Source organism: Rattus norvegicus, chromosome 19 (assembly GCF_021556685.1).
Source record: "Rattus norvegicus strain SHRSP/BbbUtx chromosome 19, alternate assembly SHRSP_T2T, whole genome shotgun sequence".
NCBI classification, from domain to species: Eukaryota; Metazoa; Chordata; class Mammalia; order Rodentia; family Muridae; genus Rattus; species Rattus norvegicus.
The window spans coordinates 49024615-49050476 of record NC_141552.1 but is presented as its reverse complement, the minus strand read 5'-3'; the positions used below and the strand labels follow the sequence as shown (position 1 = coordinate 49050476).

The 25862-nt window shown below is 43.6% G+C and overlaps 2 protein-coding genes across 5 annotated transcripts in view; one reads left to right on the top strand and one right to left on the bottom strand.

Moving 5' to 3' along the window:
• Positions 1–22640, bottom strand: part of Dus2 (dihydrouridine synthase 2) — a 42972-nt gene extending 20332 nt beyond the window's left edge. For 2 of the 4 annotated variants that reach the window (XM_087594199.1, XM_087594201.1), the window contains exons 1-5: positions 22520–22588; positions 18205–18346; positions 10240–10285; positions 5250–5341; positions 1113–1173 (exon numbers count right to left, since the gene is read on the bottom strand). In XM_087594199.1, coding sequence (XP_087450325.1) covers positions 1113–1142 — 30 coding nt within the window. In that variant the 5' untranslated portion in view covers positions 1143–1173; positions 5250–5341; positions 10240–10285; positions 18205–18346; positions 22520–22588. Of the gene's footprint in view, positions 1–1112; positions 1174–3090; positions 3135–5249; positions 5342–10239; positions 10286–18204; positions 18347–22519 lie in introns of all 4 variants that reach the window. The other 2 variants (NM_001106181.1, XM_087594200.1) reach the window with 2 other exon arrangements.
• Positions 22641–22660: 20 nt separating this feature from the next.
• Positions 22661–24591, top strand: Ddx28 (DEAD-box helicase 28). Its single transcript, NM_001108898.1, has one exon. It carries the CDS (start codon positions 22671–22673, stop codon positions 24291–24293), a length of 1623 nt encoding a protein of 540 aa, NP_001102368.1. The 5' UTR covers positions 22661–22670; the 3' UTR covers positions 24294–24591.
• Positions 24592–25862: the final 1271 nt, after the last annotated feature.

Sequence of the window (25862 nt, the reverse complement as noted above, 5' to 3'; positions counted from 1 at the left end):
ATGTACCACATTTTCTGTATCCATCCCTCTGTTGAAGGGCATCTGGGTTCTTCCCAGCTTCTGGCTATTATAAATAAGGCTGCTATGAACATAGTGGAGCATGTGTCTTTGTTATATGTTGGGGCATCTTTTGGGTATATGCCCAAGAGAGGTATAGCTGGGTCCTCAGGTAGTGCAATGTCCATTTTTCTGAGGAACCTCCAGACTGATTTCCAAAGTGGTTGTACCAGTCTGCAATCCCACCAACAATGGAGGAGTGTTCCTCTTTCTCCACATCCTCACCAGCATCTGCTGTCACCTGAGACAACAAGCACTCTTAACTGTTGAGCCATTTCTTTAGCTCTAGAAGGAGGATTGTTTTTTTTTTTATTTACTCATTTATTATATATAAGTACACTGTAGCTGTCTTCAGATACACCAGAAGAGGGCATCAGATCTCTTTACAGATGGTTGTGAGCCACCATGTGGTTGCTGGGAATTGAACTCATGACCTCTGGAAGAGCAGTCGGGTGCTCTTAACCACTGAGCCATCTCTCCAGCCCTAGAAGGAGGATTGTTATAAATTCAATTTTTATTTGCTGTTACTATGTGTAGGAATGGTGTGTGGGGAGAGGGCACACGCATCCCACAGAGTATGTGAAGAGGTCAGAGGACAACTTTGAGGAGTTGATTGTGTCCTTCCACAGTGGGATTCAGAAATTAAATTCACATCATTAAGCATGTGTGGCAAGAACTGAGCCCACTGAGCCAGTCTGCTGACAATTCAGTAAATGGGCTGGATATGTAGCTCAATTTGCTAAGTGTACATGAAGTCATAGGCTCAAGCCCTAGCATCTCATAAAACTAATAGGGACAACATCTGTAATCCCAGCACTTGGGAAATAAAGCCTAGTGGATCAGAAGTTCAAGGGCATCCCGACTCCAATTCACATCCCCCTGCTTCAGCTTTTACAAGGCTAGATTATAAGTGTGTCATCATATCTAGCCTAATAACATCCCTTTGAGCATCTTTCTAGCCCAGCAAATGTTCTAGCTCAGAACCAGATAATATAATGTTTAGCTTCATTTAATCTGCACAGAATAATTCTAAGGAATATAAATAAATCTTTTACCTTAGTGGAATACTCTTTGGGACAGCCCATGTTGACATCAATACCAGCTACATCATTTTCTCTGGAAAAGCATGAAAGAGAAAAGGAAGTGAACACTTTACCTGAGGGAAGAAAGTAGATGAAGGTAAAGGATTCTGAGCTCCTGAATCTCCTCGGCCTCCTGGGCCTGTGAATTCTAAACACTAATTCTAAATTGCAAAAGGTGAAAATCAGAAACAAAGCCTGTCCCCCAACTGTAAATGCCTCACCCAAGCAGAGCTCCAAAAGAAAGACAACAAATATGTATCTCTAAGGAGCTGGATGTACAGGGCTTTACTGCACTGGGGTCAAGTCAGGTTTTCCAAATACCGAGTGACCCCGAACTCCAACCTAAGGCTATCGTTTTTGACTGGGGTAGTGGAAGCCATTTGTCTATATAGAAAGGTGGTGTGAGCACAAGAGCCCATTCCAAAGCGTATCTTCTGCAAAAGTTAACTAAACTGAGTCAGGTGTGTGGGACATATGTAATCTCAAAACTCAGAAAGTAGAGGCAGAAAGATCCCATGTTTGAGGCCAGCCTGGGCTGCTACATAAGATATAAAAAAGAGGGGGTTGGGGATTTAGCTCAGTGGTAGAGCGCTTGCCTAGGAAGCGCAAGGCCCTGGGTTCGGTCCCCAGCTCCGAAAAAAAGAACCAAAAAAAAAATATATATATATATAAAAAAGAGGAGGAGGAGGGGGAAAAGGAAGAGGAAGAGGAAGGAGAGAAGGGGAGGAGGAGGAGGAGTTATGACTTGTATTAGACTGGCTTCATTTGCTGAGCTGCACAATTGGTTTACTCTAAAGAATTCTGTGGGGGCTGGGGATTTAGCTCAGTGGTAGAACGCTTACCTAGGAAGCGCAAGGCCCTGGGTTCGGTCCCCAGCTCCGAAAAAAAGAACCAAAAAAAAAAAAAAAAAAGAATTCTGTGACATAGAGAAGATCTTCACCTCATCCACTGGTTTATAGCAGTCTGTGGTTTGCAGCAGTTAAGGTCTCAGTTCTTTCTTTCACTGTCATCAGTAATAAAAACTAATAAAAGCACTTGTGATGTGCCACATGTTACAAAGACATGATGTGCGTTATTTCATTTGCTGTTTCCTATAATGCCAGAAATTGATAGACATCGTTTTATAAGGAAGAGAACCAAGTTCTCAACGATACTTAAGTTACTAGGGTAGTTTAAATATGTTTGGCTCATGGGAAGTGACACTATCAGGAGGTGTAGCCTTGTTGGAGTAAGTGTAGACTTGTTGGGGGAAGAATGTCACTGTGGGGGTAGGCTCTGAGGTCCTATGTTTAAGCTCCACCCAGTGCAGAAGGATCAGTCTCCTTCTGGCTGCCTTTGGATCACCATGTAGAACACCTAGTTCCTTCTAGATCACCATGTCTACCTGGATGTTGCCATGCTCCCAACCATGATGATACCAGACTGAACCTCTAAAACTGTAAGCCAGCCCCAATTAAGTGTTTGTCTTTGTAATAGTTTCCTTGGTCATAGTGTCTCTTCACAGCAGTGGAAACCCTAACTAAGACAGTTACCTAAGTTCACACAGTTACCGAATAGCAAAGCCTGAATTCCAACTGAGTTCTGTTTGATCTCCAAAGGCCACCACCTCAACCATGGATTCTCCTGACCATTAACTCTGGAAGGAATGTATCTTATCTATATTTTATGAGGGTTAAAGTTGCAGGACTCCCAGAAGAATCCCTGGAAAGGGAAACCCATGAATACACATTAAAAGGGGGGGCTCCATGTAGAGGATCTCTGGGGTACAACCATAGTGGGTTTAAAACATGAGTCCCAGGCCAGCCTCCAGATACCACAGAGAAAGAGACCCAATACCCTTCTCCTGAAAAAGAAAGTAAGGGGCTAGGAAGCAAAGGAAAGGTTGCTAATGACACGAAGGTCTCACAGCTTATAGAAGAGACAGGGTGTCCCCAAGGAGGGATGAACTTACACAAGCCTGGCCACAGCAAGGGCTCGCTCTGCATCTGAAGTCCCCTGGGAATACAAGAAGCTACATCAACCTGTCTTGACACAGTGCACACATGTAGACAAACACGCCTATTGGTATCTTACACACACACATACATGCATGCATGCATGCATATACACAGGCCAGCAAGTGTAAGAGTCAGGCCCACCTGGGGCTGGGCGATGACTCAGAAGGTTTTGCTTGTTTGTTTGGTTGGTTGTTTTTGAAAGGCCAGTACACTAGACTTACTCATAACAAAGAAAAAGGATGGACTTGGAAGGCCTAGACAATCTCATTAAAGTCATGATTACTTTCAACACTGTAGAACAGTGCAGGGGCTGTAGAGGTGGTTCAGTAAATAAAGAACTTGCCATGCAAGCATGGAAGTCAGAGTTAGGATCATTAGCACCCACATAAAACCAGGTGGGGCCCAGCAAGGTGGCTCAGTGGAAAAAGGCTCGTTCTGCCAAGAATGTCAACTTGAGATCAATTGCTGGGACATAGAGAGCAGGAGAACTGATTCCTGCAAGTAATCCCCTTACCTCTACATGGCACAAATGTGTTTATATATATACATACATACACACACACACACACACACACACACACAATGTAATAAAATTTTATTTTAAAAACTGGGCAGAAGTGGTAGTCTGTCTGTAGTGCTCATGGGACAGAAACAGAGGATCTCTGGGGCAAGCTGGCCAGCTAGAGCACCCAAATCAGCAAGAGACCCTGCCTCAGTCAACAGGGTGGAGAGCAATCAAGGCAGATACCAAACAACAACTTCTGACTTACACACATACACACACACACAGACATACACACCCCAAAAAGTAAAAAAAAAAAAAAAATATAGCACATATTCAGATACCCATCATTCAAATTCTACAATTAACATTTTGCCATGTATTTTGTTTATCCAATGTTATCAAATTTTAAAAGGATCTAAATGTCACTCAGGAGCTATTCCTAAAAACAAAAACCAAGCCATGCCTAAAGAAAGAGAGAGGGCTGGAGAGGTGGCTCAGTGGTTAAGAGCACCGACTGCTCTTCCAGAGGTCCTGAGTTCAATTCCCAGCAACCACATAGTGGGATCCGATGTCCTCTTCTGGTGTGTCTGGCAGCTATGGTGTACTCATATAAAAAAAAATAAATCTTTAAAAAAAGAAAAAGAGGGGTTGGGGATTTAGCTCAGTGGTAGAGCGCTTGCCTAGGAAGCACAAGGCCCTGGGTTCGGTCCCCAGCTCCGAAAAAAAGAACCAAAAAAAAAAAAGAGAGAGAGAGAGAGAAAGAGAGAGAGAGAAAAGCTAGCTGGGTGGTGGTGGCATATACTTTTAATCCCAATGGTTGGGAGCCAGAAGGAGGTGGGTCTCTAAATTCAAGGCCAGAGAAAAGCTATCATATAATTATATCTGTAACAAAAATCTTCCCCAACTACTCTTTAGAAACCCTAAGTCTAGCCAGACATGGTGGCACATGCCTTTAATCCCAAGACTTGGGAGGCAGAGGCAGGTGGAGTTCAAGGTTAGCCTGGTCTACAGAGTGAATTCCAGGATAGTCAGGCCTATGCAGAGAAACCCTTTCTTGAAAATTAAAAAAAAAAAAAAATTAAAAAAAGAAATGAAAGAAAAAAAGAAAAGAAAGAAAATCTATGTCCTTTCATATATACTACTGCCCAGTGGTTAAGAGCACTGACTGCTCTTCCAGAGGTCCTAAGTTCAAATCCCAGCAACCACATGGTGGCTCACAACCATCTGTAATAAAATCTGATCCCCTCTTCTGGTGTATCGAAAGACAGCTACAGTGTACTTATATATAATAAATAAATAAATCTTCAAAGAAGAAAATCACTTTGGCCAGAATAATCAATCCTAATGATTAAGGAAATACAGAAGTCATGCTGACCAGATTATTCATAATTAAATAAGTGTGAGACTGTAGGCATGGAACAGACTGTAACAACTTAACTTCTACAGTCCCCAACAGGAACAGATCTCTGAAAAACATTCAAGTCAATTACAGGATGCCACCATTATACAGCATAGCACAGGCATTCGATACTGGGCGACACAGCAGGAATTAGGAAATTCCAGGGAACAGGGAGGACAGTAAATACTGGAGTGGGAGGTGTCTCTTACCATTTGGAAGACCACCCTGCTCTGTTCTCTTTCACACGTGCGGAAGACTACTCGATCATCAGGAGCAACAAAGTCCACTGTGCTGAGCACCTCTGCACAAAACACAAGCACATCAGTAAGATGTAAGTGCAAGCCGGCCTGAGCCCTGGAAGCCACAAGACTGCAACCTGGAGAGGGAAAAGGGTGGATTCTAGATATATATTTTTCTTAAAGACATAAATATGCACCAGGAAGCTTTTAAGTTGCTAATGATGGTCTGTTTTCAGTGATGGAGTTCACTTTACAATTATTTGGTAAATGACAGGTTTATAGTTAGTGTTCTGCAATTTTTAAAATGCTATTGGCATTTTAGCTAGGAGAAAGGGACATATATGAAACTTAAGCCCAAACTGCTGTAGAAAGTGGTACGCTAAGGTTCAGCAAAGCTATCATGTCTTAGTTATGTAGTATCCAGGCAGCATGAGTGGAGACTCACTGCACTTCACTCAGCCTTCCTTATTACCTAAACTTGCAACATTTGTAAATTCACTTATATATTGAAATTCATTTATGGCCTGCCAATCAATACTTTCAATATTTCTACTTATTCATAGACAGATGAAATATGGCAAAAAAAAAAAAACCTGAAAAACCAAAACTGAGTCACTCTCCTGGCTGAGGTCAAACAAAGGGATACTCTTGTTTGTTTTCACAGTGTCACATCTGTCAGAGCCAGGGTGGTGGTGCACAGTGGTAAGTCCAACCCTTGGAAGGCTGAGGAAGGAGGACCAGGAGTTTAGACTAATCTTCAGCTACACAGTGAGTTCAATGCTAGATTAGGCTACATGAGACCCTGTTTCAAACAAAGAAAAAGTCATATTTAGTGTTTTTCTTGACAGTTTTGTATTATGTTGGCACTCTCATTGTCTAACTAGACTCTAAGTGTTGGGTGGTGGTAGTGTATGCCTTCAGTCCCAGTACTTGGGAGTCAGAGGCAGGCGGGTCTCTGAGTTTGAGGACAGCCTGGTCTACAGAGTGAGTTCTAGGACAGCCAGGGAAACACAGAGAAACCCTGACTAAAGATGAATGAATGAGTGAATGGCTCTAGGCATAGTGATAAAGTGCTGTGAAGTGTTTCTAACAGTGTTTCTTTCTTTTTCATTAAAAAACCATTTTACTTTATGGGTCTGGGTGTCTTGCCTGCATGTTTATCCGTCCATCACTGTGAGCCTTCTGCTCTCAAAGGCCAGAGAGAACACTGGATCCTTGGGACTGGAGTTACAGATGGTTTGTGAGCTGTTGTAAAGATACTAAAAATTGAACCAGGTTCCCTGCGAGGGCAGCCAGTGTTCTGAACCACTGACCCAGCTGTCTACCTCCCAATACTATTTCTAATCTTTAAAACAGGCTGAGATGGGCTGGAGAGATGGCTCAGTGGTTAAGAGCACTGACTGCTCTTCCAGAGGTTCTGAGTTCAATTCCCAGCAACCACATGGTGGCTCACAACCATCTGTAATGGGATCCGATGCCCCCTTCTGGTGTGTCTGAAGTCAGCGACAGTGTACTCACATACATGAAATAAATAAATCTTTAAAAAAAAAAAAAAAACAGGCTGAGATGAGTTTAATGGGCAAAGCACATGAATTGGAGATTATGCAGCCCAAGTCTGGAAGTCTGGGCCTTCCTGCCTCTGCCTTCCAAATGGGAGTAAAGGTATTCATACCTGTCCGCTGTCTTTTCTTTCTCAATGACCTCCCACATGCTGGGAGAATACTCTACCACTGAACTGCACCCCTGCCCCTAGATAACCTTTTTTCAGGCATGAAATTATATATACTGCTATTGGCTATGATGTATAGGTGTACATATACATGCGTGGTATATATTACATATGACTTTGAATAGTAACACACATAAAACAAGTTATATGCTGATCAACTGATGAAAATATGACCAGAGGCCTAAAGAAATCTAATTCTGTGTGATTTTATTTTTTAATAATTCTTATTTTATATGTATAGGTGGTATTTTGCCTGTATGCATATCTGTGTACTGTGAGCATGCAGTACCCTCAGGGGCCAGAAGAAGGTGTCAGACTGTTGTTCTCCACCATGTGGGTACTAGGGGGTCCTCTGGAAGAGCAGCCAGTACTTTTAAATGTGCTGAGCCCCTTAGCATTGATTTTTATTTTAAAGACAAGGTCTCAAATAGTCCACACTGGCCTTAAACTTGCTTTGAACTCTGGTCTTCCTACTTTCACCTCCCAGTGCTGAGACTACAGAAGTGCAATCCTAAAACTGGTACTAAGGGGCTGGGGATTTAGCTCAGTGGTAGAGCGCTTACCTAGGAAGTGCAAGGCCCTGGGTTCAGTCCCCAGCTCCAAAAAAAAAAGAACAAAAAAAAAAACAAAAAAAACTGGTACTAAGTCTCATTTTGTATCTCCTTGGGACTGATGGTTCCACAACTGCGTAGTGTTCTCAGTAATAACTTTATAGAACATTAGAACATAATTACAAATAGGTTGATCATATCTTGTCTACTGTGTGTGTGTGTGTGTCTACTCTATGTAGTCTTGGGTGTCCTAGAGCTGGCTATGTAGACCAACTGGACTTAAATTCATGGAGATACTCCTGCTTCTACCTTGAGGCAAGTGCTGGGATTAAGGTGGGCACCACCATACCTGGATCATCTAGTCTTAATTATTTTGTTGTTGTTTTGTTGGTTAAACACAGGTTCTTGTGTCCCATTTAATCTTCTTTTGTAAATTTCTTATAGTACTTACTCTTTAGAAAGTACTATTAACTTTCAAAATCAATTACTACATGAAAAAGATCCAACGTAGCAGATGAGTAACTATGCCTATGCCAAAGGCTGCCTTGAGAATACAGGAGATCTTAAAAGCTTGTAAAGCCCACCCACAATCACAGCTATGACTAACATGCCAGACTGACCAGGTACGCGGTTAACATTACCACAACTGACTCCATGCAGGCTGTCAGACTCAGCACTCGGACAGTACACCTGCCAAAATGAAGGGCTACTCCGTCCAAGTCCATAGTTCCAGGAAAGTGTCCAATATACGAACCTTGCCTTCTGGCTTCTGTAGCTCTGCTTCTGACTAGCTGTCCTTGTTAACAGAGGTGTGTCAACCCAAAACATGGTCTTATGCTTAAAAGCTCCATCTGAGCAAAGCTCAGGGCTACACTGGGATCCCAAACACCAAGTGTAGTTGCTGGCTATATAATAAAGACTTTCTATTGGCTTAAATTCACATCTGGGGGTCTTCTCTGCTGAGCACCCCACAACAGTTCTAAATGGCAGGGTAAATGGTAGCTGAAGGTGGTAAGAAGAGGTCTAAGAGAAGAATCATGCAAAACTGGCTTGCTTATAATACATCATTATAAGAGCAAAATACTAGAAAATCCCATTAAGGAGCTAATGACACCCTTTCTGATATAGTCAACTACAGTTTCGGACACAGAAAAATATCCTGACAGAAAAGCAAGTGGCAAAGCAGTATGAGCTCTGGAGGAAAGCTAGACACAAACAAGTCACACTTGCAGATGCATATGCTTATTGTGTGTGCAGGAATATAAACCCTCTCCCCTTTGGGAATTTCCACCTTAGGTATATGGTTCCAGAGCATTTTTGTTTTCTAGCCTATACAGATCTGTAATAATAAAATTTATTTTGGTTCAGTCCCCAGCTCTGAAAAAAAAGAACCAAAAAAAAAATTTATTTTGGACAAGGTCTTAAAAACAGGTCCTGGATTCCTAATCCCCTGTCAAAATGATGGTATTACCGGCATACATTACTACCTCTGGCCCAGGCATACTGAAATTTATTACTTGTTTTATTATTTTATAATTTATTTTTATCTTATGTGCATTAGTGTTTTGCCTGAATGTATATCTGTGTGAAAGTGTCAGATATTGGAGTTATAGACAATACCATGTGGGTGCTGGGAATTGAACCTGGGCCCTGCAGAAGAGTGGTCAATGCTCTTAACCACTGAGCCATCTTTGCAGCCCTACTTGTTTAAGACAGGGCTTCAATCACTATGGAGGTCTGGCTGGCCTGGAATTCATAATGCACCCTCCTCTGACTCCCAAGTGCTGGGATTAAAGGTGTGTACCACTATGCCCAACTCTGAATTTTCATAACACAAAATAAAATTTAAATTTAAACTAAACAGTACTACATAACTATAATCCTGGCACTTAAAAGGTAGAGGCAGGAGTATCAGGAGTTCAAAGTCATCCTCCACTACACAGCAGGTTTGATGACAGCCTAAGAAAACAAGCAAACAAAATCTCTAGATCCTTCATGATTACGTTAATTAAAAAACAATCTGCCCCATCAATAAGACAGAAGGGAATCTCAATGCATCATAGCTACTTCCATGCCACAGAGCAAAGCGTTTACTGGCACTTTATCTCTGTTTAGCCATGGTCTAACTCTGTGAATTAAGTAAAACTAGGTTTATGATTCCCATTCACTATTGAGAAGCTACTACTGTCTGAGGTGTGCCCAGTACTAAAGTGATCATTGCTCCTGGGCCCCTAACGTCCTACCTACACTATGAAATACAGACATTTCTTTGCTTTCGGTTCTGTCAGAGAAAGGCATTTGTACCCTGTTTCACAACCGATTTATTTATCTTTTTTCTTTTTTTCGGAGTTGGGGACCGAACCCAGGGCCTTGCGCTAGCAAGCGCTCTACCACTGAGCTAAATCCCCACCCCCCACAACTGATTTATTATTAGTTTATTTATTTATGTGATGCCGAGGACCAAACCTTTCAAATATGTCGGGCAAGTTGCTCTGCCAAGCAACTGTGCCTCTGAACCTCAGACGTGGCTCTTGTCATTACATCTGAAGAGCAGCGACTAAAGAAGCAGGTGATCTATGCAGTTATATAATACAACAAGAAAGGACCCTGGAGGGGTGGTGACAGAACTGCTTGAATCAGTTGGGCACACACAGAATCCGCAGGCCAGTGCTGCACTCACCATTTACAACTCGCCTGCACTGGAGCATCTTAAGGTCAATCAGCTCCTGCAGAGGAATCAGAAGACACCTGTCAGTCTTGGACACAGATGGAAGGCCTTCATTACATTCCTAATGACCACTGTTTAGCCAGTAATCACACTACTGACAACGACTCATGGCTTTGGGGACACATCGTGCTCTTCCCTACAACTAAGCAAGGCCCTGGGTGAGCTACCGTGAATCTGCTGTTTTCTCCAGGACCCTGTATTTGGTGCTGTCAGAGGATAAGCTGTCAGTGTGCTGGAAAGAGAATTACCCAGGATACAGACACTGAGACAATGTCCTTGGGACTAGACTCAGTTCAAGCTCCAGCACTTCAGAGAGCCTCACACTGCAATTATTAGACAAAGGACAGGCAGTGAAGGGCTCCAGGGAACAGACAAGGAAAAATTAGAACCAGAGAATAAAAGCCTGGAGAGGAAGATCTGAGACAATCACAGGAAAGAAAAATCTACTCAGCTCACTGTGTGTAAACAAAGAGGTGAGCGTCACGTGGGTAAGCCATTCCAGCAGATTCTGAGAAAAAGAAAGAGACAGAGTGAAATGTGATATCTACTGATGGGTAATTCCTGGTTGGATACAACACTGTTCTGCTTCGGTCAGTGAGTATTAAGCAGATGTAAAAGTCAAGCCTGATGCTCATGGCCATGAACTCTGGCATCCAAAAGAAGAAAGTAAAAGACTATCATCCAAGAAAGTCATCCCCACACTCTCCTCTTATGAGCTTAAACAAACCCCACCTCAGCCTGGTGGGTACCATTACATGCATAGGAGTGCTGCGGGATGACCAAAGAAAGGACCTCATGCCCTCCATGTGGCGGCTCTCGATATAGTCAACTGTAGGCAAACATGTTCTAATCTATCTGTCTGTCCTGTCTTTCTTTCCTCCTTGTTTGTTTTGTTTTTCGAGACAGAGTTTCGAAACCAAGTGTCCTCTTGGTTGTCCTGGAACTCACTCTGTAAACCAGGCTGTAGACCAGGCTGGCCTTGCACTCAGAGATCTGCCTGCCTCTGCCCCCTGAGTGCTGGGGTTAAAGGCGTGCACCACCACCACCCAGCTTTGTTCTATGTATTTCTGGGTCTATTCGTTCCTTATAAAATTCAAATCATCAAAAATCTAATGTTCGGGCTGGAGAGATGGCTCAGCGGTTAAGAGCACCCGACTACTCTTCCAGAGGTCCTGAGTTCAATTCCCAGCAACCACATGGTGGCTCACAACCATCTGTAAAGAGATCTGATGCCCTCTTCTGGTGTATCTGAAGATAGTTACAGTGTACTTATACATAATAAATTAATAAATCTTTAAAAAAAAATCTAATGTTCAGTTCTGAACAAACAACCACAATTAAGTTGTGGTAATCCTGTGGTACCCCAAGGGGTGGGCAATGTCCAAAAGATAGTGAGCATGTGGGAAAGCATTCAGTGTGCATATATGCTGTATGAGTGGCATTCAGTGTGCACATATGCTGTATGAACGAATGTACATGTGTGCATAGAAGCATTAGTCCATGAAGCTGTGTGTGAAGACCAGAGACTGATGGAAATGTCTTCCTCAATTGCTCTCCATCTTATTTTTAAAATTATTTTATTACATCTATTTGTTTCACATATTGTGTGTGTGTGTGTGTGTGTGTGTGTGTGTGTGTGTGTGTGTGTGTGTGTGTTGTACATGTGGATATCAAAAACAACTTGAAAGCCCATTCTATTCTTCTCCCTCGTGAGACTCAGAGATGGAATGCAGGCTTTCAGGCTCAATAACAGGTACCTTTACCCATTGAGCCATCACATCAGCCCAATTTTTCTTTAAAAAAGCTGGAGAGGTAGCTTGCCTATGTGTGTGAGGCCCTAGTACCAGGGGACAGGGGAAAGGTCCCGAAACCTCACTTCTGAGCATATATTCCAATTGAAAGTAAGATCTCAAAGAGACAGTTGCAGCATTTCTCACACTCTTAAGAAACAGAAGCAGGGGTTGGGGATTTAGCTCAGTGGTAGAGCGCTTGCCTAGGAAGCGCAAGGCCCTGGGTTCGGTCCCCAGCTCCGAAAAAAAAGAACCAAAAAAAAAAAAAAAAAAAAAAGAAACAGAAGCAACCCAAATGTCCACTGATGAAGTTACGAATGAGCAATGGACTATATGTATGTAATGGAACATATATAAGCAGTAAGGACCACTGAGAGACACTCTCAGGCCAGCTCAACCCCTTGGCAGAGGCTCAGACCCAGCAGCCAGAAAGGAGATCAGCCAAGCACCCTGAAAGAAGCAGAAGCCAGCAGCTGAGCTGCCTGGGAGAGGCCCAGATCAGTTGAGCCACCCGTGAAGTGCTCCCTCCAACATGGTGAGCTTCTCTGGAGGCTGTGCAGTGTGCTCCAAGTTTCCAGCAAGGCTTGAGCAGGCTTTGCTTTTTTTTTTTTTTTTTTGAGTCATTTCTACCTTTATAAGTAGCCCCTCACCCCTATTCCTATAAATAACCTCAGTAAAGCTCTGGCTCATCAAGCTGGACTTCTTGGTCTGTTGTTGGCTCTGTATCTAGACTAAGAGACATCTGCACACATCTCCTCAGGAATAGTGTCACACAAGTGATAGACATACTGGGGAAACACCCATTACATATAAAATAAAAATGAAAAATAAGGGGTTGGGGATTTAGCTCAGCGGTAGAGCGCTTGCCTAGCGAGCGCAAGGCCCTGGGTTTGGTCCCCAGCTCCAAAAAAAAAAAAAAGAAAAAAAAATGAAAAATAAATCTTGTCAGAGGTGGTGGTGCTTGTCTTTAATCCCAGCACTCAGGAAACAGGCAGGCAGATCCCTGGAAATCTGAACCACATTGGCCAACATAGGAAGTTGCAGGCCTAACACAGCTACAAAATTATAAGCCCATACCTCGAAATACACACACAATACATACACAAAGAAAATAAGTCAGGTGTCTCCTCATAGTTTGGACTACTGGAGTACCTCTGTACTAGGTGGATAAACTGACTTGATGCTGTAATCTCACAGATCAACTATGTGATTCACGTAGAAAGAACATCCAGGCAGTTTGTATCGATGCTGGCCTGTAGAGCAGCTCCGGTCCCACCAGAGGGCACTGGGCACCACACTGTACCATGCCCAATATTCAGACTGGTCCCAAGCCAAGCAACAGATACACCTGCTTTTCTCCCTGCTCTCCTCAGAGCTGGGCCTGAGTATGAGGCTTAGGACTGACTCCTCTAACAAAAACCTCGTTGTTCCTCATACCAACTGTCTCAGCATAGAGCACGCCAAACAGGGCTAAAGTATTTGGAATTTCTACTCCAATTTTGAGCAGGACTCTGAAAGAAAGAATTAGTCACATTTACTGGTAAAACACGCTTTTCAAGTTTGGACAATAGCTCATCCAGTAAAATGCTTGATGTGCAAGCTTGATGACCAAAACAAACAAACAACAAACACACAAGACCGGTGGAGTGGCTGGGAAAATGGCCCAATTGGTAAAGTGCCTGACAGCTAAGTATGAGAACCTCAGTTCAGATGCTCAGCCTGTAAGTCACTCTAATAACACACACACACACACACACACACACACACACACACACACACACACACACACACACACACATCAGTTCTGCTCCTCTGGAGAACCCTGACTCATGCAATACTAGCAGGAGGTGGAGTTGGAAACAGGAGAGTCGAAGTCATTCTCAGCCATATAAGTCTGATCCTCAGCCACTCTATCTCAAGACAAGAGAGAGGAGGGAAGAAAGGAAGGGAGAAGGGAAGGAAGTGGGATGATGTCACAGGTGGGGCAGGTACAAGATAGAATGAGGCCTGTCATTGGATGAGAAAGAAGGATGGGTGGGAGAAAAGTTTGAAGGAAGAGGAGGAGAGAGGAACGGAAGGAGAGGAAGGGGAGAAGCTGTGGCAGGACAATATGGAAACTGACGTTAAGATTCCACGCTGTACCTTTTTTTTTCGGAGCTGAGGACTGAACCCAGGGCCTTCCACTTGCTAGGCAAGCGCTCTACAACTGAGCTAAATCCCCAACCCCTCACGCTGTACCTTTACAGGTTGTTATGAAATTTTTTTTAAAGATTTATTTACTTTAGGTATATGAGTATGCTGCAGCTGTTTTCAGACACACCAGAAGAGGGCATCGGATGGTTGTGAGCCACCATGTGGTCACTGGGAATTGAACTCAGGACGTCAGGAAGAGCAGTCAGTACCCTTAACTGCTCAGCCATCTCTCCAGTCCCATGAATGTTCTTAAGGGATGGATGTGTATTGGGCTTTGTATGTTTAGGTGGGCAATTATATCTTATCAATTGGATCAAAGGTTATTGTGTTCTGTGTTCTTTTATGTAGTGATTTAAGTGAAAGAAAGTGTGCGGTGGCTAGAGACACTGGGCCGCCACAGAGTTGGGATGTGTGTTGCTGACATGGAAACCTGCCTTGGGAACTAGATAGGTAGAGAGATTGCTGCCAGGCTCAGAGAGAGGCCTTCGGCAGTGTGATATGGGAGGGAGCAGAGCAGGTGAGAGGCTTTGCTGACAGACATTAAGACATTTAGCAGATATCTTTGGGCACCGGAGTGCCTAATCTAGAGGTAAAAGACAGTTTTAATTTTTATAAATCACCTTCTACTCCAGTACTGATGTAATCATGGTTCTGTCTTTGAAAACACTATACTTACTCTGATTTAGGAACCGTGGACAAGGGAAGAACACCCTGTTCACTGCACATGCTCCAAGGCTCTATAAAAGAGCCCTCTTGTCCAGTCCTCTGCCATCTCTCTTCCTGTTTAGAGGCAGCAGCCACCTTAGATTTCTCCCAAATAAATCTCTTCTGTGAGGTTTGTTGCATGGTGTGTCTTCGTGGTATTTCTTGGCTCCTGACTGCCAAGATAACCTTGTGCCAGAAAAACCCTTACACCTGATCTTGGGCATCAAGAGACCTTTCAGAGGCACTAACCTGATCTTGGTCTGGCCATTAATAAAAGGACTCAAAACTTTAATTGGCTTAATTGGGATGGTTATCAATAAATAACACCATATGGATCATCTCATAATCCCACTTCTCCTTTTCAACAGGAGAATGGCTTCCTAATCTTCCTGTAGCCAGGAGCCATGGGAGCCCTTGCTTTCTTTTCCTTCCATTACTTCTTTCTTATTTGTCATCTCAGAGAAATACAGGTTCTACACTGCACCAAGAAGCTTGAACTGGTGTTGTGAAGAAATTTCCTCCAAATAAAACCTTTTGTACTGGAGGAAAACTAGCTAGCCACACCGGATGTTCTAAAGAGAGGTGAACTCTTCTACCCTTTAACCTTCTATGCTGGAGGAGGCCTCCCAAAGACACAGGATGTTTTTAGGGGAGATGAATCATTCCTTCCTAAAGGGGAAGCCTTAGACTCCTAATGTAAACAACTCAGGAAGGCTTCAGGAAGTTCCTGAAACTGACCAGATACATATACCAGGCTTCTCCCACCAAAAGCATACGTAAGTGGTAAGGACTTCTAAAATCACTGTCAGATTAAGCCACCTAGGAGAGTTGACGAGGCTCAGACCAACTGAGCTGCCAAATAGGGACAGTCTCCAATCTATCCAGCTGCCTGAAAGTTGTACAAGGTACTATACATGTCTACCTTTTGAGAGTTCACCCAGGCTGGGGTGAGCATTGAGTCATTTCTGTTCCTGTATTGTAACTCCTCACCCACACCCCTTAAGTAATTATGATAAAATTCATTGGATCATTATATTATAATCTAAAACAAACAAAACCCCACTGGTTTGCCAAGTTGGACTCTGTACTTTGCTCTGTCACTGGTACCCCACCTGAGATGAGTATATGTTTGTTCTCATCTCTCCAGAAAAAAAGGTCACTCAAAACAGCAGGCAGCTGGAGTAAACACACTAGAGACTGAGGCTAGTTTGGGTGACAAAAGTAAGGATCTGTCTCAAAAAAAAAAAAAAAAAATCCCGGAGCCAGTAAGGTGGCTCAGCAAGGAACAGACCTTCCTGTACATGTCTGATGACCTAAGCTGGATCTGCAGAACCCAAGAGGGCATTAGAGAACCAACATCCCAAGTTGTCATGTGACTTTCCCATGCACCTCTAGCTCCCACACACATGAACATTTTGTTAAAAGAATCCTAAACTAGGACATAACCCATGGTAGAAGGTCTAAGATCTGCAAATGCCCGGCATGCTCCATCTCTGGCCTTGAAAACAAAAAAAAAAGGGGTTGGGGATTTAGCTCAGCGGTAGAGCGCTTGCCTAGCAAGCACAAGGCCCTAGGTTCGGTCCCCAGCTCCGAAAAAAAGAAAAAAGAAGAAAAAAGAAAAAGTAAAAGAAAGAAAACAAAAAAAATGTGACCTGTCTCCCAAGACCTGACCTTGCTTCTCACCCAACCCCACTCTCCCCACCTCCACCCCCGCCATATCGAATGTCCTCCTTCCTCTTATTCTTGAAACTTGCAAGTCATCTACAAACAACTTCCTTCACCCTTCTTTCTTTTTTTCTTTTTTTTTCCCTTTTCTTTTTTTCGGAGCTGGGGACCGAACCCAGGGCCTTGCGCTTGCTAGGCAAGCGCTCTACCACTGAGCTAAATCCCCAACCCCCTTCACCCTTCTTTCAAACCTCAAACTTCCTATACCTGCCTGTACCCTCCCTGCCCCACTTACCCTTAAATACCCAACAGTGTGCTTGATGGCCCTATTTCTACTTCCTGGCTTGACATTCACTCCTCGCCCCAAGCCTTCTAACATACTAATGTTCCCAGCTGCTTCATTCTCTTACCAAACACCTTCTGGCTTCTTGTAGTTCATTAATTTATTCGGTTGACCAGCTCTTTCTTTGGTTGATTGGCTAGGGGGATATATATGTTTCCAAGGGGGCCTCATGTCACTGGCTCTAAGCATGGGAGCTCTTACCTCTAAAATTAGCACCTGGGAAATCGAGACAACAGTATAGACTCTGGGGCTAGGCTGGACTATTAAGATGCTATCTCAAAAACAACAAACAAACAAACAAAAAACTATGTTTGTTAAAGGATTAATCTCTAATGCAACATTTTTTTTAATTTAATTTAAGTACATTTATATAAAGTACACTGTAGCTGTCGGACACACCAGAAGAGGACATCAGATCTCATTACAGATGGTTGTGAGCCACATGTGGTTGCTGGGAATTGAACTCATGACCTCTGGAAGAGCAGTCAGTGCTCTTAATGACTGAGTCATCTCTCCAGCCCCTACTGCAACATTTCTAATAGGGCTTTGGGCTTCATCAATAAGTCAATCTACAGATATTATTGGGACGTATCAGAAACTTGCAGAGAAGTGACCAGTTGGAATAAATATCCTGCTTCATTTCCCCTGTCTGTTGGCTGATAAATGCTGTGAAGCTTCTACTACACATCTCAACAGCCATGGCTAACAGAACTATCTCCAGATAATAAGTGCTCAACCGAGAACACTCCCTCACTACACAGTATCAGCTTACACTTGCAATTCCATTTTCCTATCAGATCTTTCTGAACCTGGCTCTAAAGCCCTAATAATCTCTGGGGCAGCCAATAGATACACTTACTGACCTACTGCCCCCCCCCAAAAAAAATCCTATGGCTACTGACACCAACCTTGTCCAACTTCCCTACTCTAAATCTGGTTCTCTTTCTCTTCTTTGAAACTTCAATTAGTTCACCAGTATACTGAATAGGGGCCTGGGCAGTGACATGACAGATTGTCCATCTGTCCATCTGCTGCCCAAGTCCTGAGAGCAACAGGACCAACAGAACTAATCAGTATCATGTGTGGATCTCTTCTGAGTTTAGTGAGAGACCATGAGTAATGATCCCATTCTGCCTCCTTGGCCTCCTAAACACTGCCATACCCAAAGATGAAACCTATCCCCAATCCCCCAAGACTCCCAGAAATCTAGGAATACCTTACCTCACAGTAAACAATGTCTGCTCCATAATCCAGGGCTAGGAGGCGCATTGGCAGAGTCCCCACCCGAACCATTGGGGCTAATATGAGTTTATTGTGGTAGCACAGGGAGAGGCTGTTCACAATCATTCCTCCTCTGCTATGCCTGAAGAAAGCAAAACTATAGGTTAGAAATATAGTTGTGGGTAGGTGAGATGGCTCAGTGGGGAAAAGGGCTTGCTGCATAAGCCTGACCACCTCGAGTTCGATCCCTGGAACCAGCAGTGGAAGGAGTGAACTGACTCTTGCACACTGTCCTCAGACCTCCATGGATATCCATGCCCCACCACGCACACAACTAAAAATTAATTTTTTTAATTAGGCACAGAGTCCTAGTATTATTACATTTCTTTTTTTTTTTTTCTTTTTTTCAGAGCTGGGGACCGAACCCAGGGCCTTGTGCTTGCTAGGCAAGAGCTCTACTACTGAGCTAAATCCCCAACCCCCTAAAAATTAATTTTTAAATAAAAAAAATGTAGAGTTGGAGAGGAATCTCAGTGGTTAGGAACACTTGCTGCTCTTGCAGAGAACCTGCAGCTTACAAACTCTGCAACTCTGGTTTCAGGGGTTCTGATGCCCTCTTCTGGCCTTCACAGGCACCAGGCACATGTGTGATACAAAAGCACACATGCAGACAAAAACCCTTATATGCATAAAACCAACAAGAATAAAAACAGAAAAAGAGGGGCTGGGGATTTAGCTCAGTGGTAGAGCGCTTACCTAGGAAGCGCAAGGCCCTGGGGTTCGGTCCCCAGCTCCGAAAAAAAGAACCAAAAAAAAAAAAAAAAAAAGAACCAAAAAAAAAAAAAAAAAAAAACAGAAAAAGAAACATAAATAGAAAAAAATCCCTTCTGCCAAGCAGGACAGGCTTCTTCCAACCTTCAAATACTTATCTCTCATTTATGTTCAGTCATAACAACTATTCATTAAGTGCCCATCACTGTCATAATCTCTTGGGAACAAAGCTGTCATAGTCTCAGAGAAAAAAGTGGACTGGCAAGTCTAGGAAGACTCCTGACTCACAGAGTGTTCAGCCCAATAGGAGAGTATAAGCAAAAACCAATAAGCATATAAAAAATAAACAATTATATAGTGTGCTGGCAAACAGTAGTACACAGGAATTAAAATAAAAAAAGCAGATGAAGGAAGACTGAAAGCATTAGGAACAGTTTTCAATAGAGAAGCTGAGGTATGCTTCAATAAAAAAGGTAAGACTTAAACAAAGGGCTGGAGAGATGGCCCAGCCGTTAAGAGCACTGACTGCTGTTCCAAAGGTCCTGAGTTCAAATCTCAGCAACCACATGGTGGCTCACAACCATCTGTAATGGGATCTGATGCCCTCTTCTGGTGTGTCTGAAGACAGCTACAGTGTACTTATAATAAATAAATCTAAAAAAAAAAAAAAAAAAAAAAAAAAAAGACTTAAACAAAGATGTGGATTAGCCAAGGAGGGATCTAGGAGAATGCTCAACAGAAGCAAAAACCAGTGAAGGACTCAAGGCAGAAGCTTATCTGATATGTTGGAGGAGTCATCAGGAAGATAACATGGACTATACAACAGAGAAAATCATGGAAATCCAATGTTTTAGGAGCAGCGGTTTGATGATTCGGGCAGTACTCAGATTGTATGGGTCTTTGGGATACATTCTCGAGTCTGTTGGCTCTTCAAAAATATGGAGATGGAGAGATGGCTCAGCAGTTAAGAACACTGACTGGGGGTTGGGGATTTAGCTTAGTGGTAAAGCGCTTGCCTAGCAAGCGCAAGGCCCTGGGTTTGGTCCCCAGCTCCAGAAAAAAAAAAAAAAAAAAAACACTAACTGTTCTTCCAGAGGTCCTGAGTTCAAATCCCAGCAACCACATGGTGGCTCACAACCATCTGTTATGGGATCCGATGTCCTCTTCTGGTGTGTCTGAAGACAGCGACAATGTACTCACATACATAAAATAAATAGATAAATTTTTTAAAAAAGAAAAATCCCAGTAAACGGTTGTAAGTGGAGAAGCAGCAGGAGCTCACTCATGTTTTCACATGATCACACTGACTGGTGTATTAATAGAAAGAGGGGAACGGATCAGGATGGCAGAGAGATCAACTCAAAGGTAATTCAGTAAATCAACTTGCGAGATGATAGGGATTCAACAAGGTTGGTAATCAGTGGTCACATTCTAGAGATACTGTGAAGGGAGAGACATTGGGAACAAAAAGGAAGTCTGGGTCTGGGTCTGGGTATGGTGAGCACTAAGCTAACCAGGGTACTCAAAAAAAGAAACCACAGGGTCGGGGTGTGGGGACAATTAAACATCAGGACTGTAGCTTTACTAGTAAGGCACTTGCCTATTATGAATTCACAGGACCTGGCTGCATCCTCACTACCATAAAGAAGAATAAAATTAGATAACTTAGGGCTGAAGATATGGCTGAGTAGTTAAGAACACTGACTGCTCGGGCTGGAGGGATGGCTCAGTGGTTAAGAGCACCGACTGCTCTTCCAGAGATCCTGAGTTCAATTCCCAGCAACCACATGGTGGCTCAAAACCATCTGTAATGAGATTCGATGCCTTCTTCCGGTGTGTCTGAAGACAACGACAGTGTACACATATACATAAAATAAATAAATTAATTAAAAAAAAAGAGTAAAAAAAAAAAAAAAAAGAACACTGACTGCTCTTCCAGGGGTCCTGAGCTCAATTCCCAGCAACCACTTGGTGGCTCACAACCATCTGTAATGAGATCTGGTGCCCTCTTCTGGTGTGTCTGAAGACAACAACAGTGTACTCACATAAAATAAATAAATTAAAAAAACAAAACAAAACAAAAAAAAACCTAGATAACCTATGTCTTTTTTGTTTTAAGGCTGGGTCTCACTTAAATCCAGGTGGACCAGAACATGCTATTTAGACCAGGCCAGCCTCCAACTCAGAGATCTACGTGTCTCTGACTTTCAAGTGATGGAATTAATGGCATATGCCACTATGCTCAGCTAAATGTTAATCTTTTTAATGGTACTTTCATCAATAGGTACCTACTAGGAGATTGGTTCTAGGAACCTCAAAGATACCAAAATCTGAGGATGCTCAAGCCCTTATATAAAATTTCTACATAGACGCATATATACTTTGATTTTAGGGGGAATGGATTCAGGACTTCACATGCTAATAGGCAAGCACTGTATCACTAATCTACATTCCAACCCTCTCGCACATGCTTTAAATCATCTGTAAATTGCTTATGACCAATAGAATATAAGCACGATGTAAATACTTGGTATACTGTATTGTTAGGGAGTAAGTTCAAAGAAAAATGCATATACATATTTAGTACAGACACAATTTTTCATGAATATTTTCATTTTACAGTGGAAAAATCCACAGATGTCCACCTAGTGAATGAAATTAAAACACTTTCTCCAGATGTTAGGAACCTCCTAAGTATTCAGTCCACAAACATTGACCTTATCTCCCACTCCAGACACTTGACATCTGACGCCCATATTTTTTTCAGATGTGTTCAAGAAGTATGAAGTAAAATAAATAAATAAATAAAAATTTAATAACCTGAACCACTATTCAAGTCAAGTAGTCTGCTTGATCAGCACTATGTGAAATAAGCTTTCATCACTTCATAAGGGTAACGGGACCCTTTCTTCTTTCTACTTCTAGTCAGGCAATTTAGAATCTGCCTGAGAAGCCAGTGGGATATGAGCAGACTCTAAGAGTGGTTGAGTCCAGTCTGAGAATCATGAAGGGGTGACAAGGAATGGAGAATGAAAAATCATGAAGGGGTGACAAGGAATGGAGAGTGAAACTTGCCTGGAAAAGAAGTGTAAAAAATGAGAAACTACACCTGAAAGAACTGAGACCATCTCTCTCCCTTCATAGACGAAATATGTTGAAGACCACCAGCATGCACTCTGGGTTCTAGAGAACAGGGCTGAGCCTGGACCCAGACTTCCAACTTTTGCTTCAGTCCCCAGGCCTATCATTCATTCAGACTCTCGGGAAACTTGCATCACCGAGGTTTTGAGCGATGCGCATATCTACATCGTCGTACTTTGTACCCTTGAAGTTCTATGGAATAACAGGTCGGGGCAATGACGACCACAGGTAAGATATCAGAAATTAAGCACTCAGTTGACAGAGGCCATCCTCACTCGATTCCTTGAGCCAGGGACCCATGTCCCCCTCCTATTGCGGACTCCCACTCCTTCTTCCACCGAGTACCCGTCCCCAAAGATGACCCCAGTCTGGACATCGCCCTGCCGGATGGAAACCTACAGACCTCACAGCCACTGAACTCTTAAGGATCCTCCCTCCTTCCAGACGGTACTGCAGAGCCACACGTGACACTGATCTGCGCCAGCCACCGTATTTCAGACTACAGTCGCGTACGTGACGTCACTACCATGCGCCTCTTCTGCATCAAGAGAAATATGGCTTTAGCCGGGCCAACGCGGCTATTATCATTAGCAGTCCGGTTGCTTCTGGAACCTCGACGGAACATAGTGTTGCGCGGTTCCGACCAGTCCTTGCCTGTTGTGCGCATTCCGCGGGCTCTGCAGCGACGGCAGGAACAGCGACGGAGCGACCGTGGGAGTTTCCAACGGCCGGTGCTAGTGCAACCTGGTCCACTCCTGGTCTCGGCAAAGCGGCCAGAGTTGAACCAGCCCGCACGCCTCACGCTGGGCCGTTGGGAGCGGGCACCACTGGCTTCGCGTGGCTGGAAGCATCGGCGATCGCGTCAGGACCATTTTTCCATAGAGCGAGTGCAGCAAGAGGCGCCCGCCATGAGGAACCTCTCGTCCCGGGGCAACTTCGTGGACCTGGGTCTAGAACCCCGAGTACTGCTCGCGCTTCAGAAGGCTGTCCCCGAAATTGTTCAGCCAACCTCCGTGCAGTCGAAAACCATTCCCCCACTGCTTCGCGGCCGCCACATCCTTTGCGCTGCTGAAACCGGTAGCGGCAAGACGCTTAGCTATCTACTGCCCCTATTTCAACGGCTCCTAAAAGGGCCAGAGCTGGACTCCCGCAGTTCCACCGCTCCTCGAGGCTTGGTTCTGGTACCTTCCCGAGAATTAGCCGAACAGGTGCAGGCAGTGGCCCAGTCATTGGGTAGGTACTTGGACCTGCAGGTTATAGAACTTGGCGGAGGCCTGGGAATGAATAGGCTCAAACTTCAGCTGGGTAAATGGCCGTCAGCAGATGTGCTAGTGGCTACTCCAGGGGCGCTGTGGAAGGCTCTGAAAAGTCAACTGATCAGCTTACATCATCTTAACTTCATAGTGCTGGATGAAGTAGACACGCTGCTAGATGAAAGCTTCGTGGAACTGGTGGACTACATCTTGGGAAAGAGCCCTATAGCAGAAAGTCCAGCTGAGTTAGAAGACCCCTTTAATCCCAAAGCTCAGTTAGTGATGGTGGGAGCCACATTTCCAGAAGGCCTAAACCAATTGCTGAGTAAAGTCACCAGCCCAGACAGTCTGACCACCATCACCAGCTCCAAGCTCCACTGCATCATGCCTCATGTCAGACAGACATTTATGAGACTAAAGGGAACAGAGAAGGTGACAGAACTGATTCAGATCCTCAAACAGCATGACAAAGCAAATAAGGCAGAACCCTCGGGAACTGTCCTGGTATTCTGCAACAGCGCCAGCACCGTGAACTGGCTTGGGTACATTCTGGATGACCACAAAATCCAACATTTAAGGCTGCAAGGGCAAATGCCAGCCTCAATGAGGGCAGGTATCTTCCAGAGTTTCCAGAAGGGCTCCCAAAACATACTTGTCTGCACAGACATTGCCTCACGAGGCCTAGACAGCATCCACGTGGAAATGGTTGTCAATTATGATTTTCCCCCTACTCTGCAGGATTACATCCACAGAGCAGGAAGGGTGGGTCGAGTGGGCAGTGAAGTGCCGGGGACTGTTACCAGTTTTGTGACCCATCCCTGGGATGTGAGCCTGGTTCAGAAAATTGAACTGGCAGCTCGTAGAAGGAGAAGCCTTCCAGGACTAACATCTTCAGTGAGGGACCCATTGCCTCAACAAGACTGACTTTTTTGGCTGACTTAAACCTACAATAGAGCAGGGATCTTCTTGGAGGTCCAGGAAAGTTGAACACTTGTCTTTTGATGACATTGGGTCATACCAGCCCCTCGCCTCTCTGCAGTATAATGAATTGTTTCGAGATCTGAAAAATAAACTACTAGACAGGAATGGAGAGTAACATTCAAACAATAAAGTGGGGGGTTGGGGATTTAGCTCAGTGGTAGAGCGCTTGCCTAGCAAGTGCAAGGCCCTGGGTTCAGTCCCCAGCTCCGAAAAAATAAAAAATAAAGTGGATGTTGACTTTACATAATGTCATGGTTTCTTTTTCTTCTAATTGTATGTGTGTGTGTGGAGGTCAGAGGACAATTCTGTGTAGTCAGTATTCTCTTTCCACCTTTTTGTGTTCCAGGGATCTAACTGAGATCATCCTGCTTGTTTGACAAGTGCCTTTACCCACTGAGCTATCTCAATGGACCACACATCATGAGTTCTAAAAAACTATTTGTATGTGTGTTTTGAAACAAGTTGGCACTGTATATCACACAATGGACTTGGTCCCTAGTAATCTTCCATTCTTTTTTTTTTTTTAAAGACAGGGTCCCTTTCCTGGTGGTGGCACATGCCTTAATCCAGTACTCAGGAGGCAAAACACAGGTGGATCTCTGAGTTCACTTAGCTAACAGTGGTTTTGTGGGGACAGCCTTAATAGTAACCACCATTTGAAGAGAATTCAGTAGATTTTAATGATTTATACTCTACCACATGGGATTTGTTGGCTTGGGTTGTGTTGCTTTGATTTTTTTTAGACTGATTGTGAATTGTGTGTGTGTTCGTGCATGTGCATGGGTGTGTGTTCCCCTAATGCTGGAATTACATGCAATTGTAACTGTCCCCATACAGGTGCTGAGAACCAAACTCTGGTCCTCTGCAAGCATGCACTCTTACCTACTGAACCATCGATCTAAGTCCTTGTTTGTTTTTTGTGGTTGCTGCTGTTGTTTCTTTTGGTCATGGTTGTTTGCCACACTGGCAGTTTGACCCATGACCTCAAGCTTGTTGGTCAAGTGCTCTACTACTGCATCTCCAATCTATTTGTTTTGAAAAGGGAAGGGAGGGGGTTGGGGATTTAGCTCAGTGGTAGAGCGCTTGCCTAGGAAGCGCAAGGCCCTGGGTTCGGTCCCCAGCTCCGAAAAAAAGAACCAAAAAAAAAAAAAAAAAAGAAAAGAAAAAGAAAAGGGAAGGGAAAGGGTTGCCCATTGGTATTATGTCCCTGTGTCATGAGTGTGTTTTCTATATTATTTCTACAAAAATATGCTGCCAATCCCACTGTGTAAAATCATTGGCAAGAACTGTTTTCCCTTCCAGCACCTTTAACATCCTCCTGATTTTAAATATAATGACCTACAACACTTATAAATATGAAATCCCAGCATGAATGATATGAAGCCATAGTGTTGCTAGAAAAAAAATACTGGAGTTGGGGATTTAGCTCAGTGGTAGAGCGCTTGCCTAGCGAGCGCAAGGCCCTGGGTTCGGTCCCCAGCTCTGAAAAAAAGAAAAGGAAAAAAAATACTG

Bases quoted from the DNA above. Each gene is read 5' to 3' on its own strand.
- Ddx28 (NM_001108898.1), top strand. From the start codon at position 22,671: ATGGCTTTAGCCGGGCCAACGCGGCTATTATCATTAGCAGTCCGGTTG.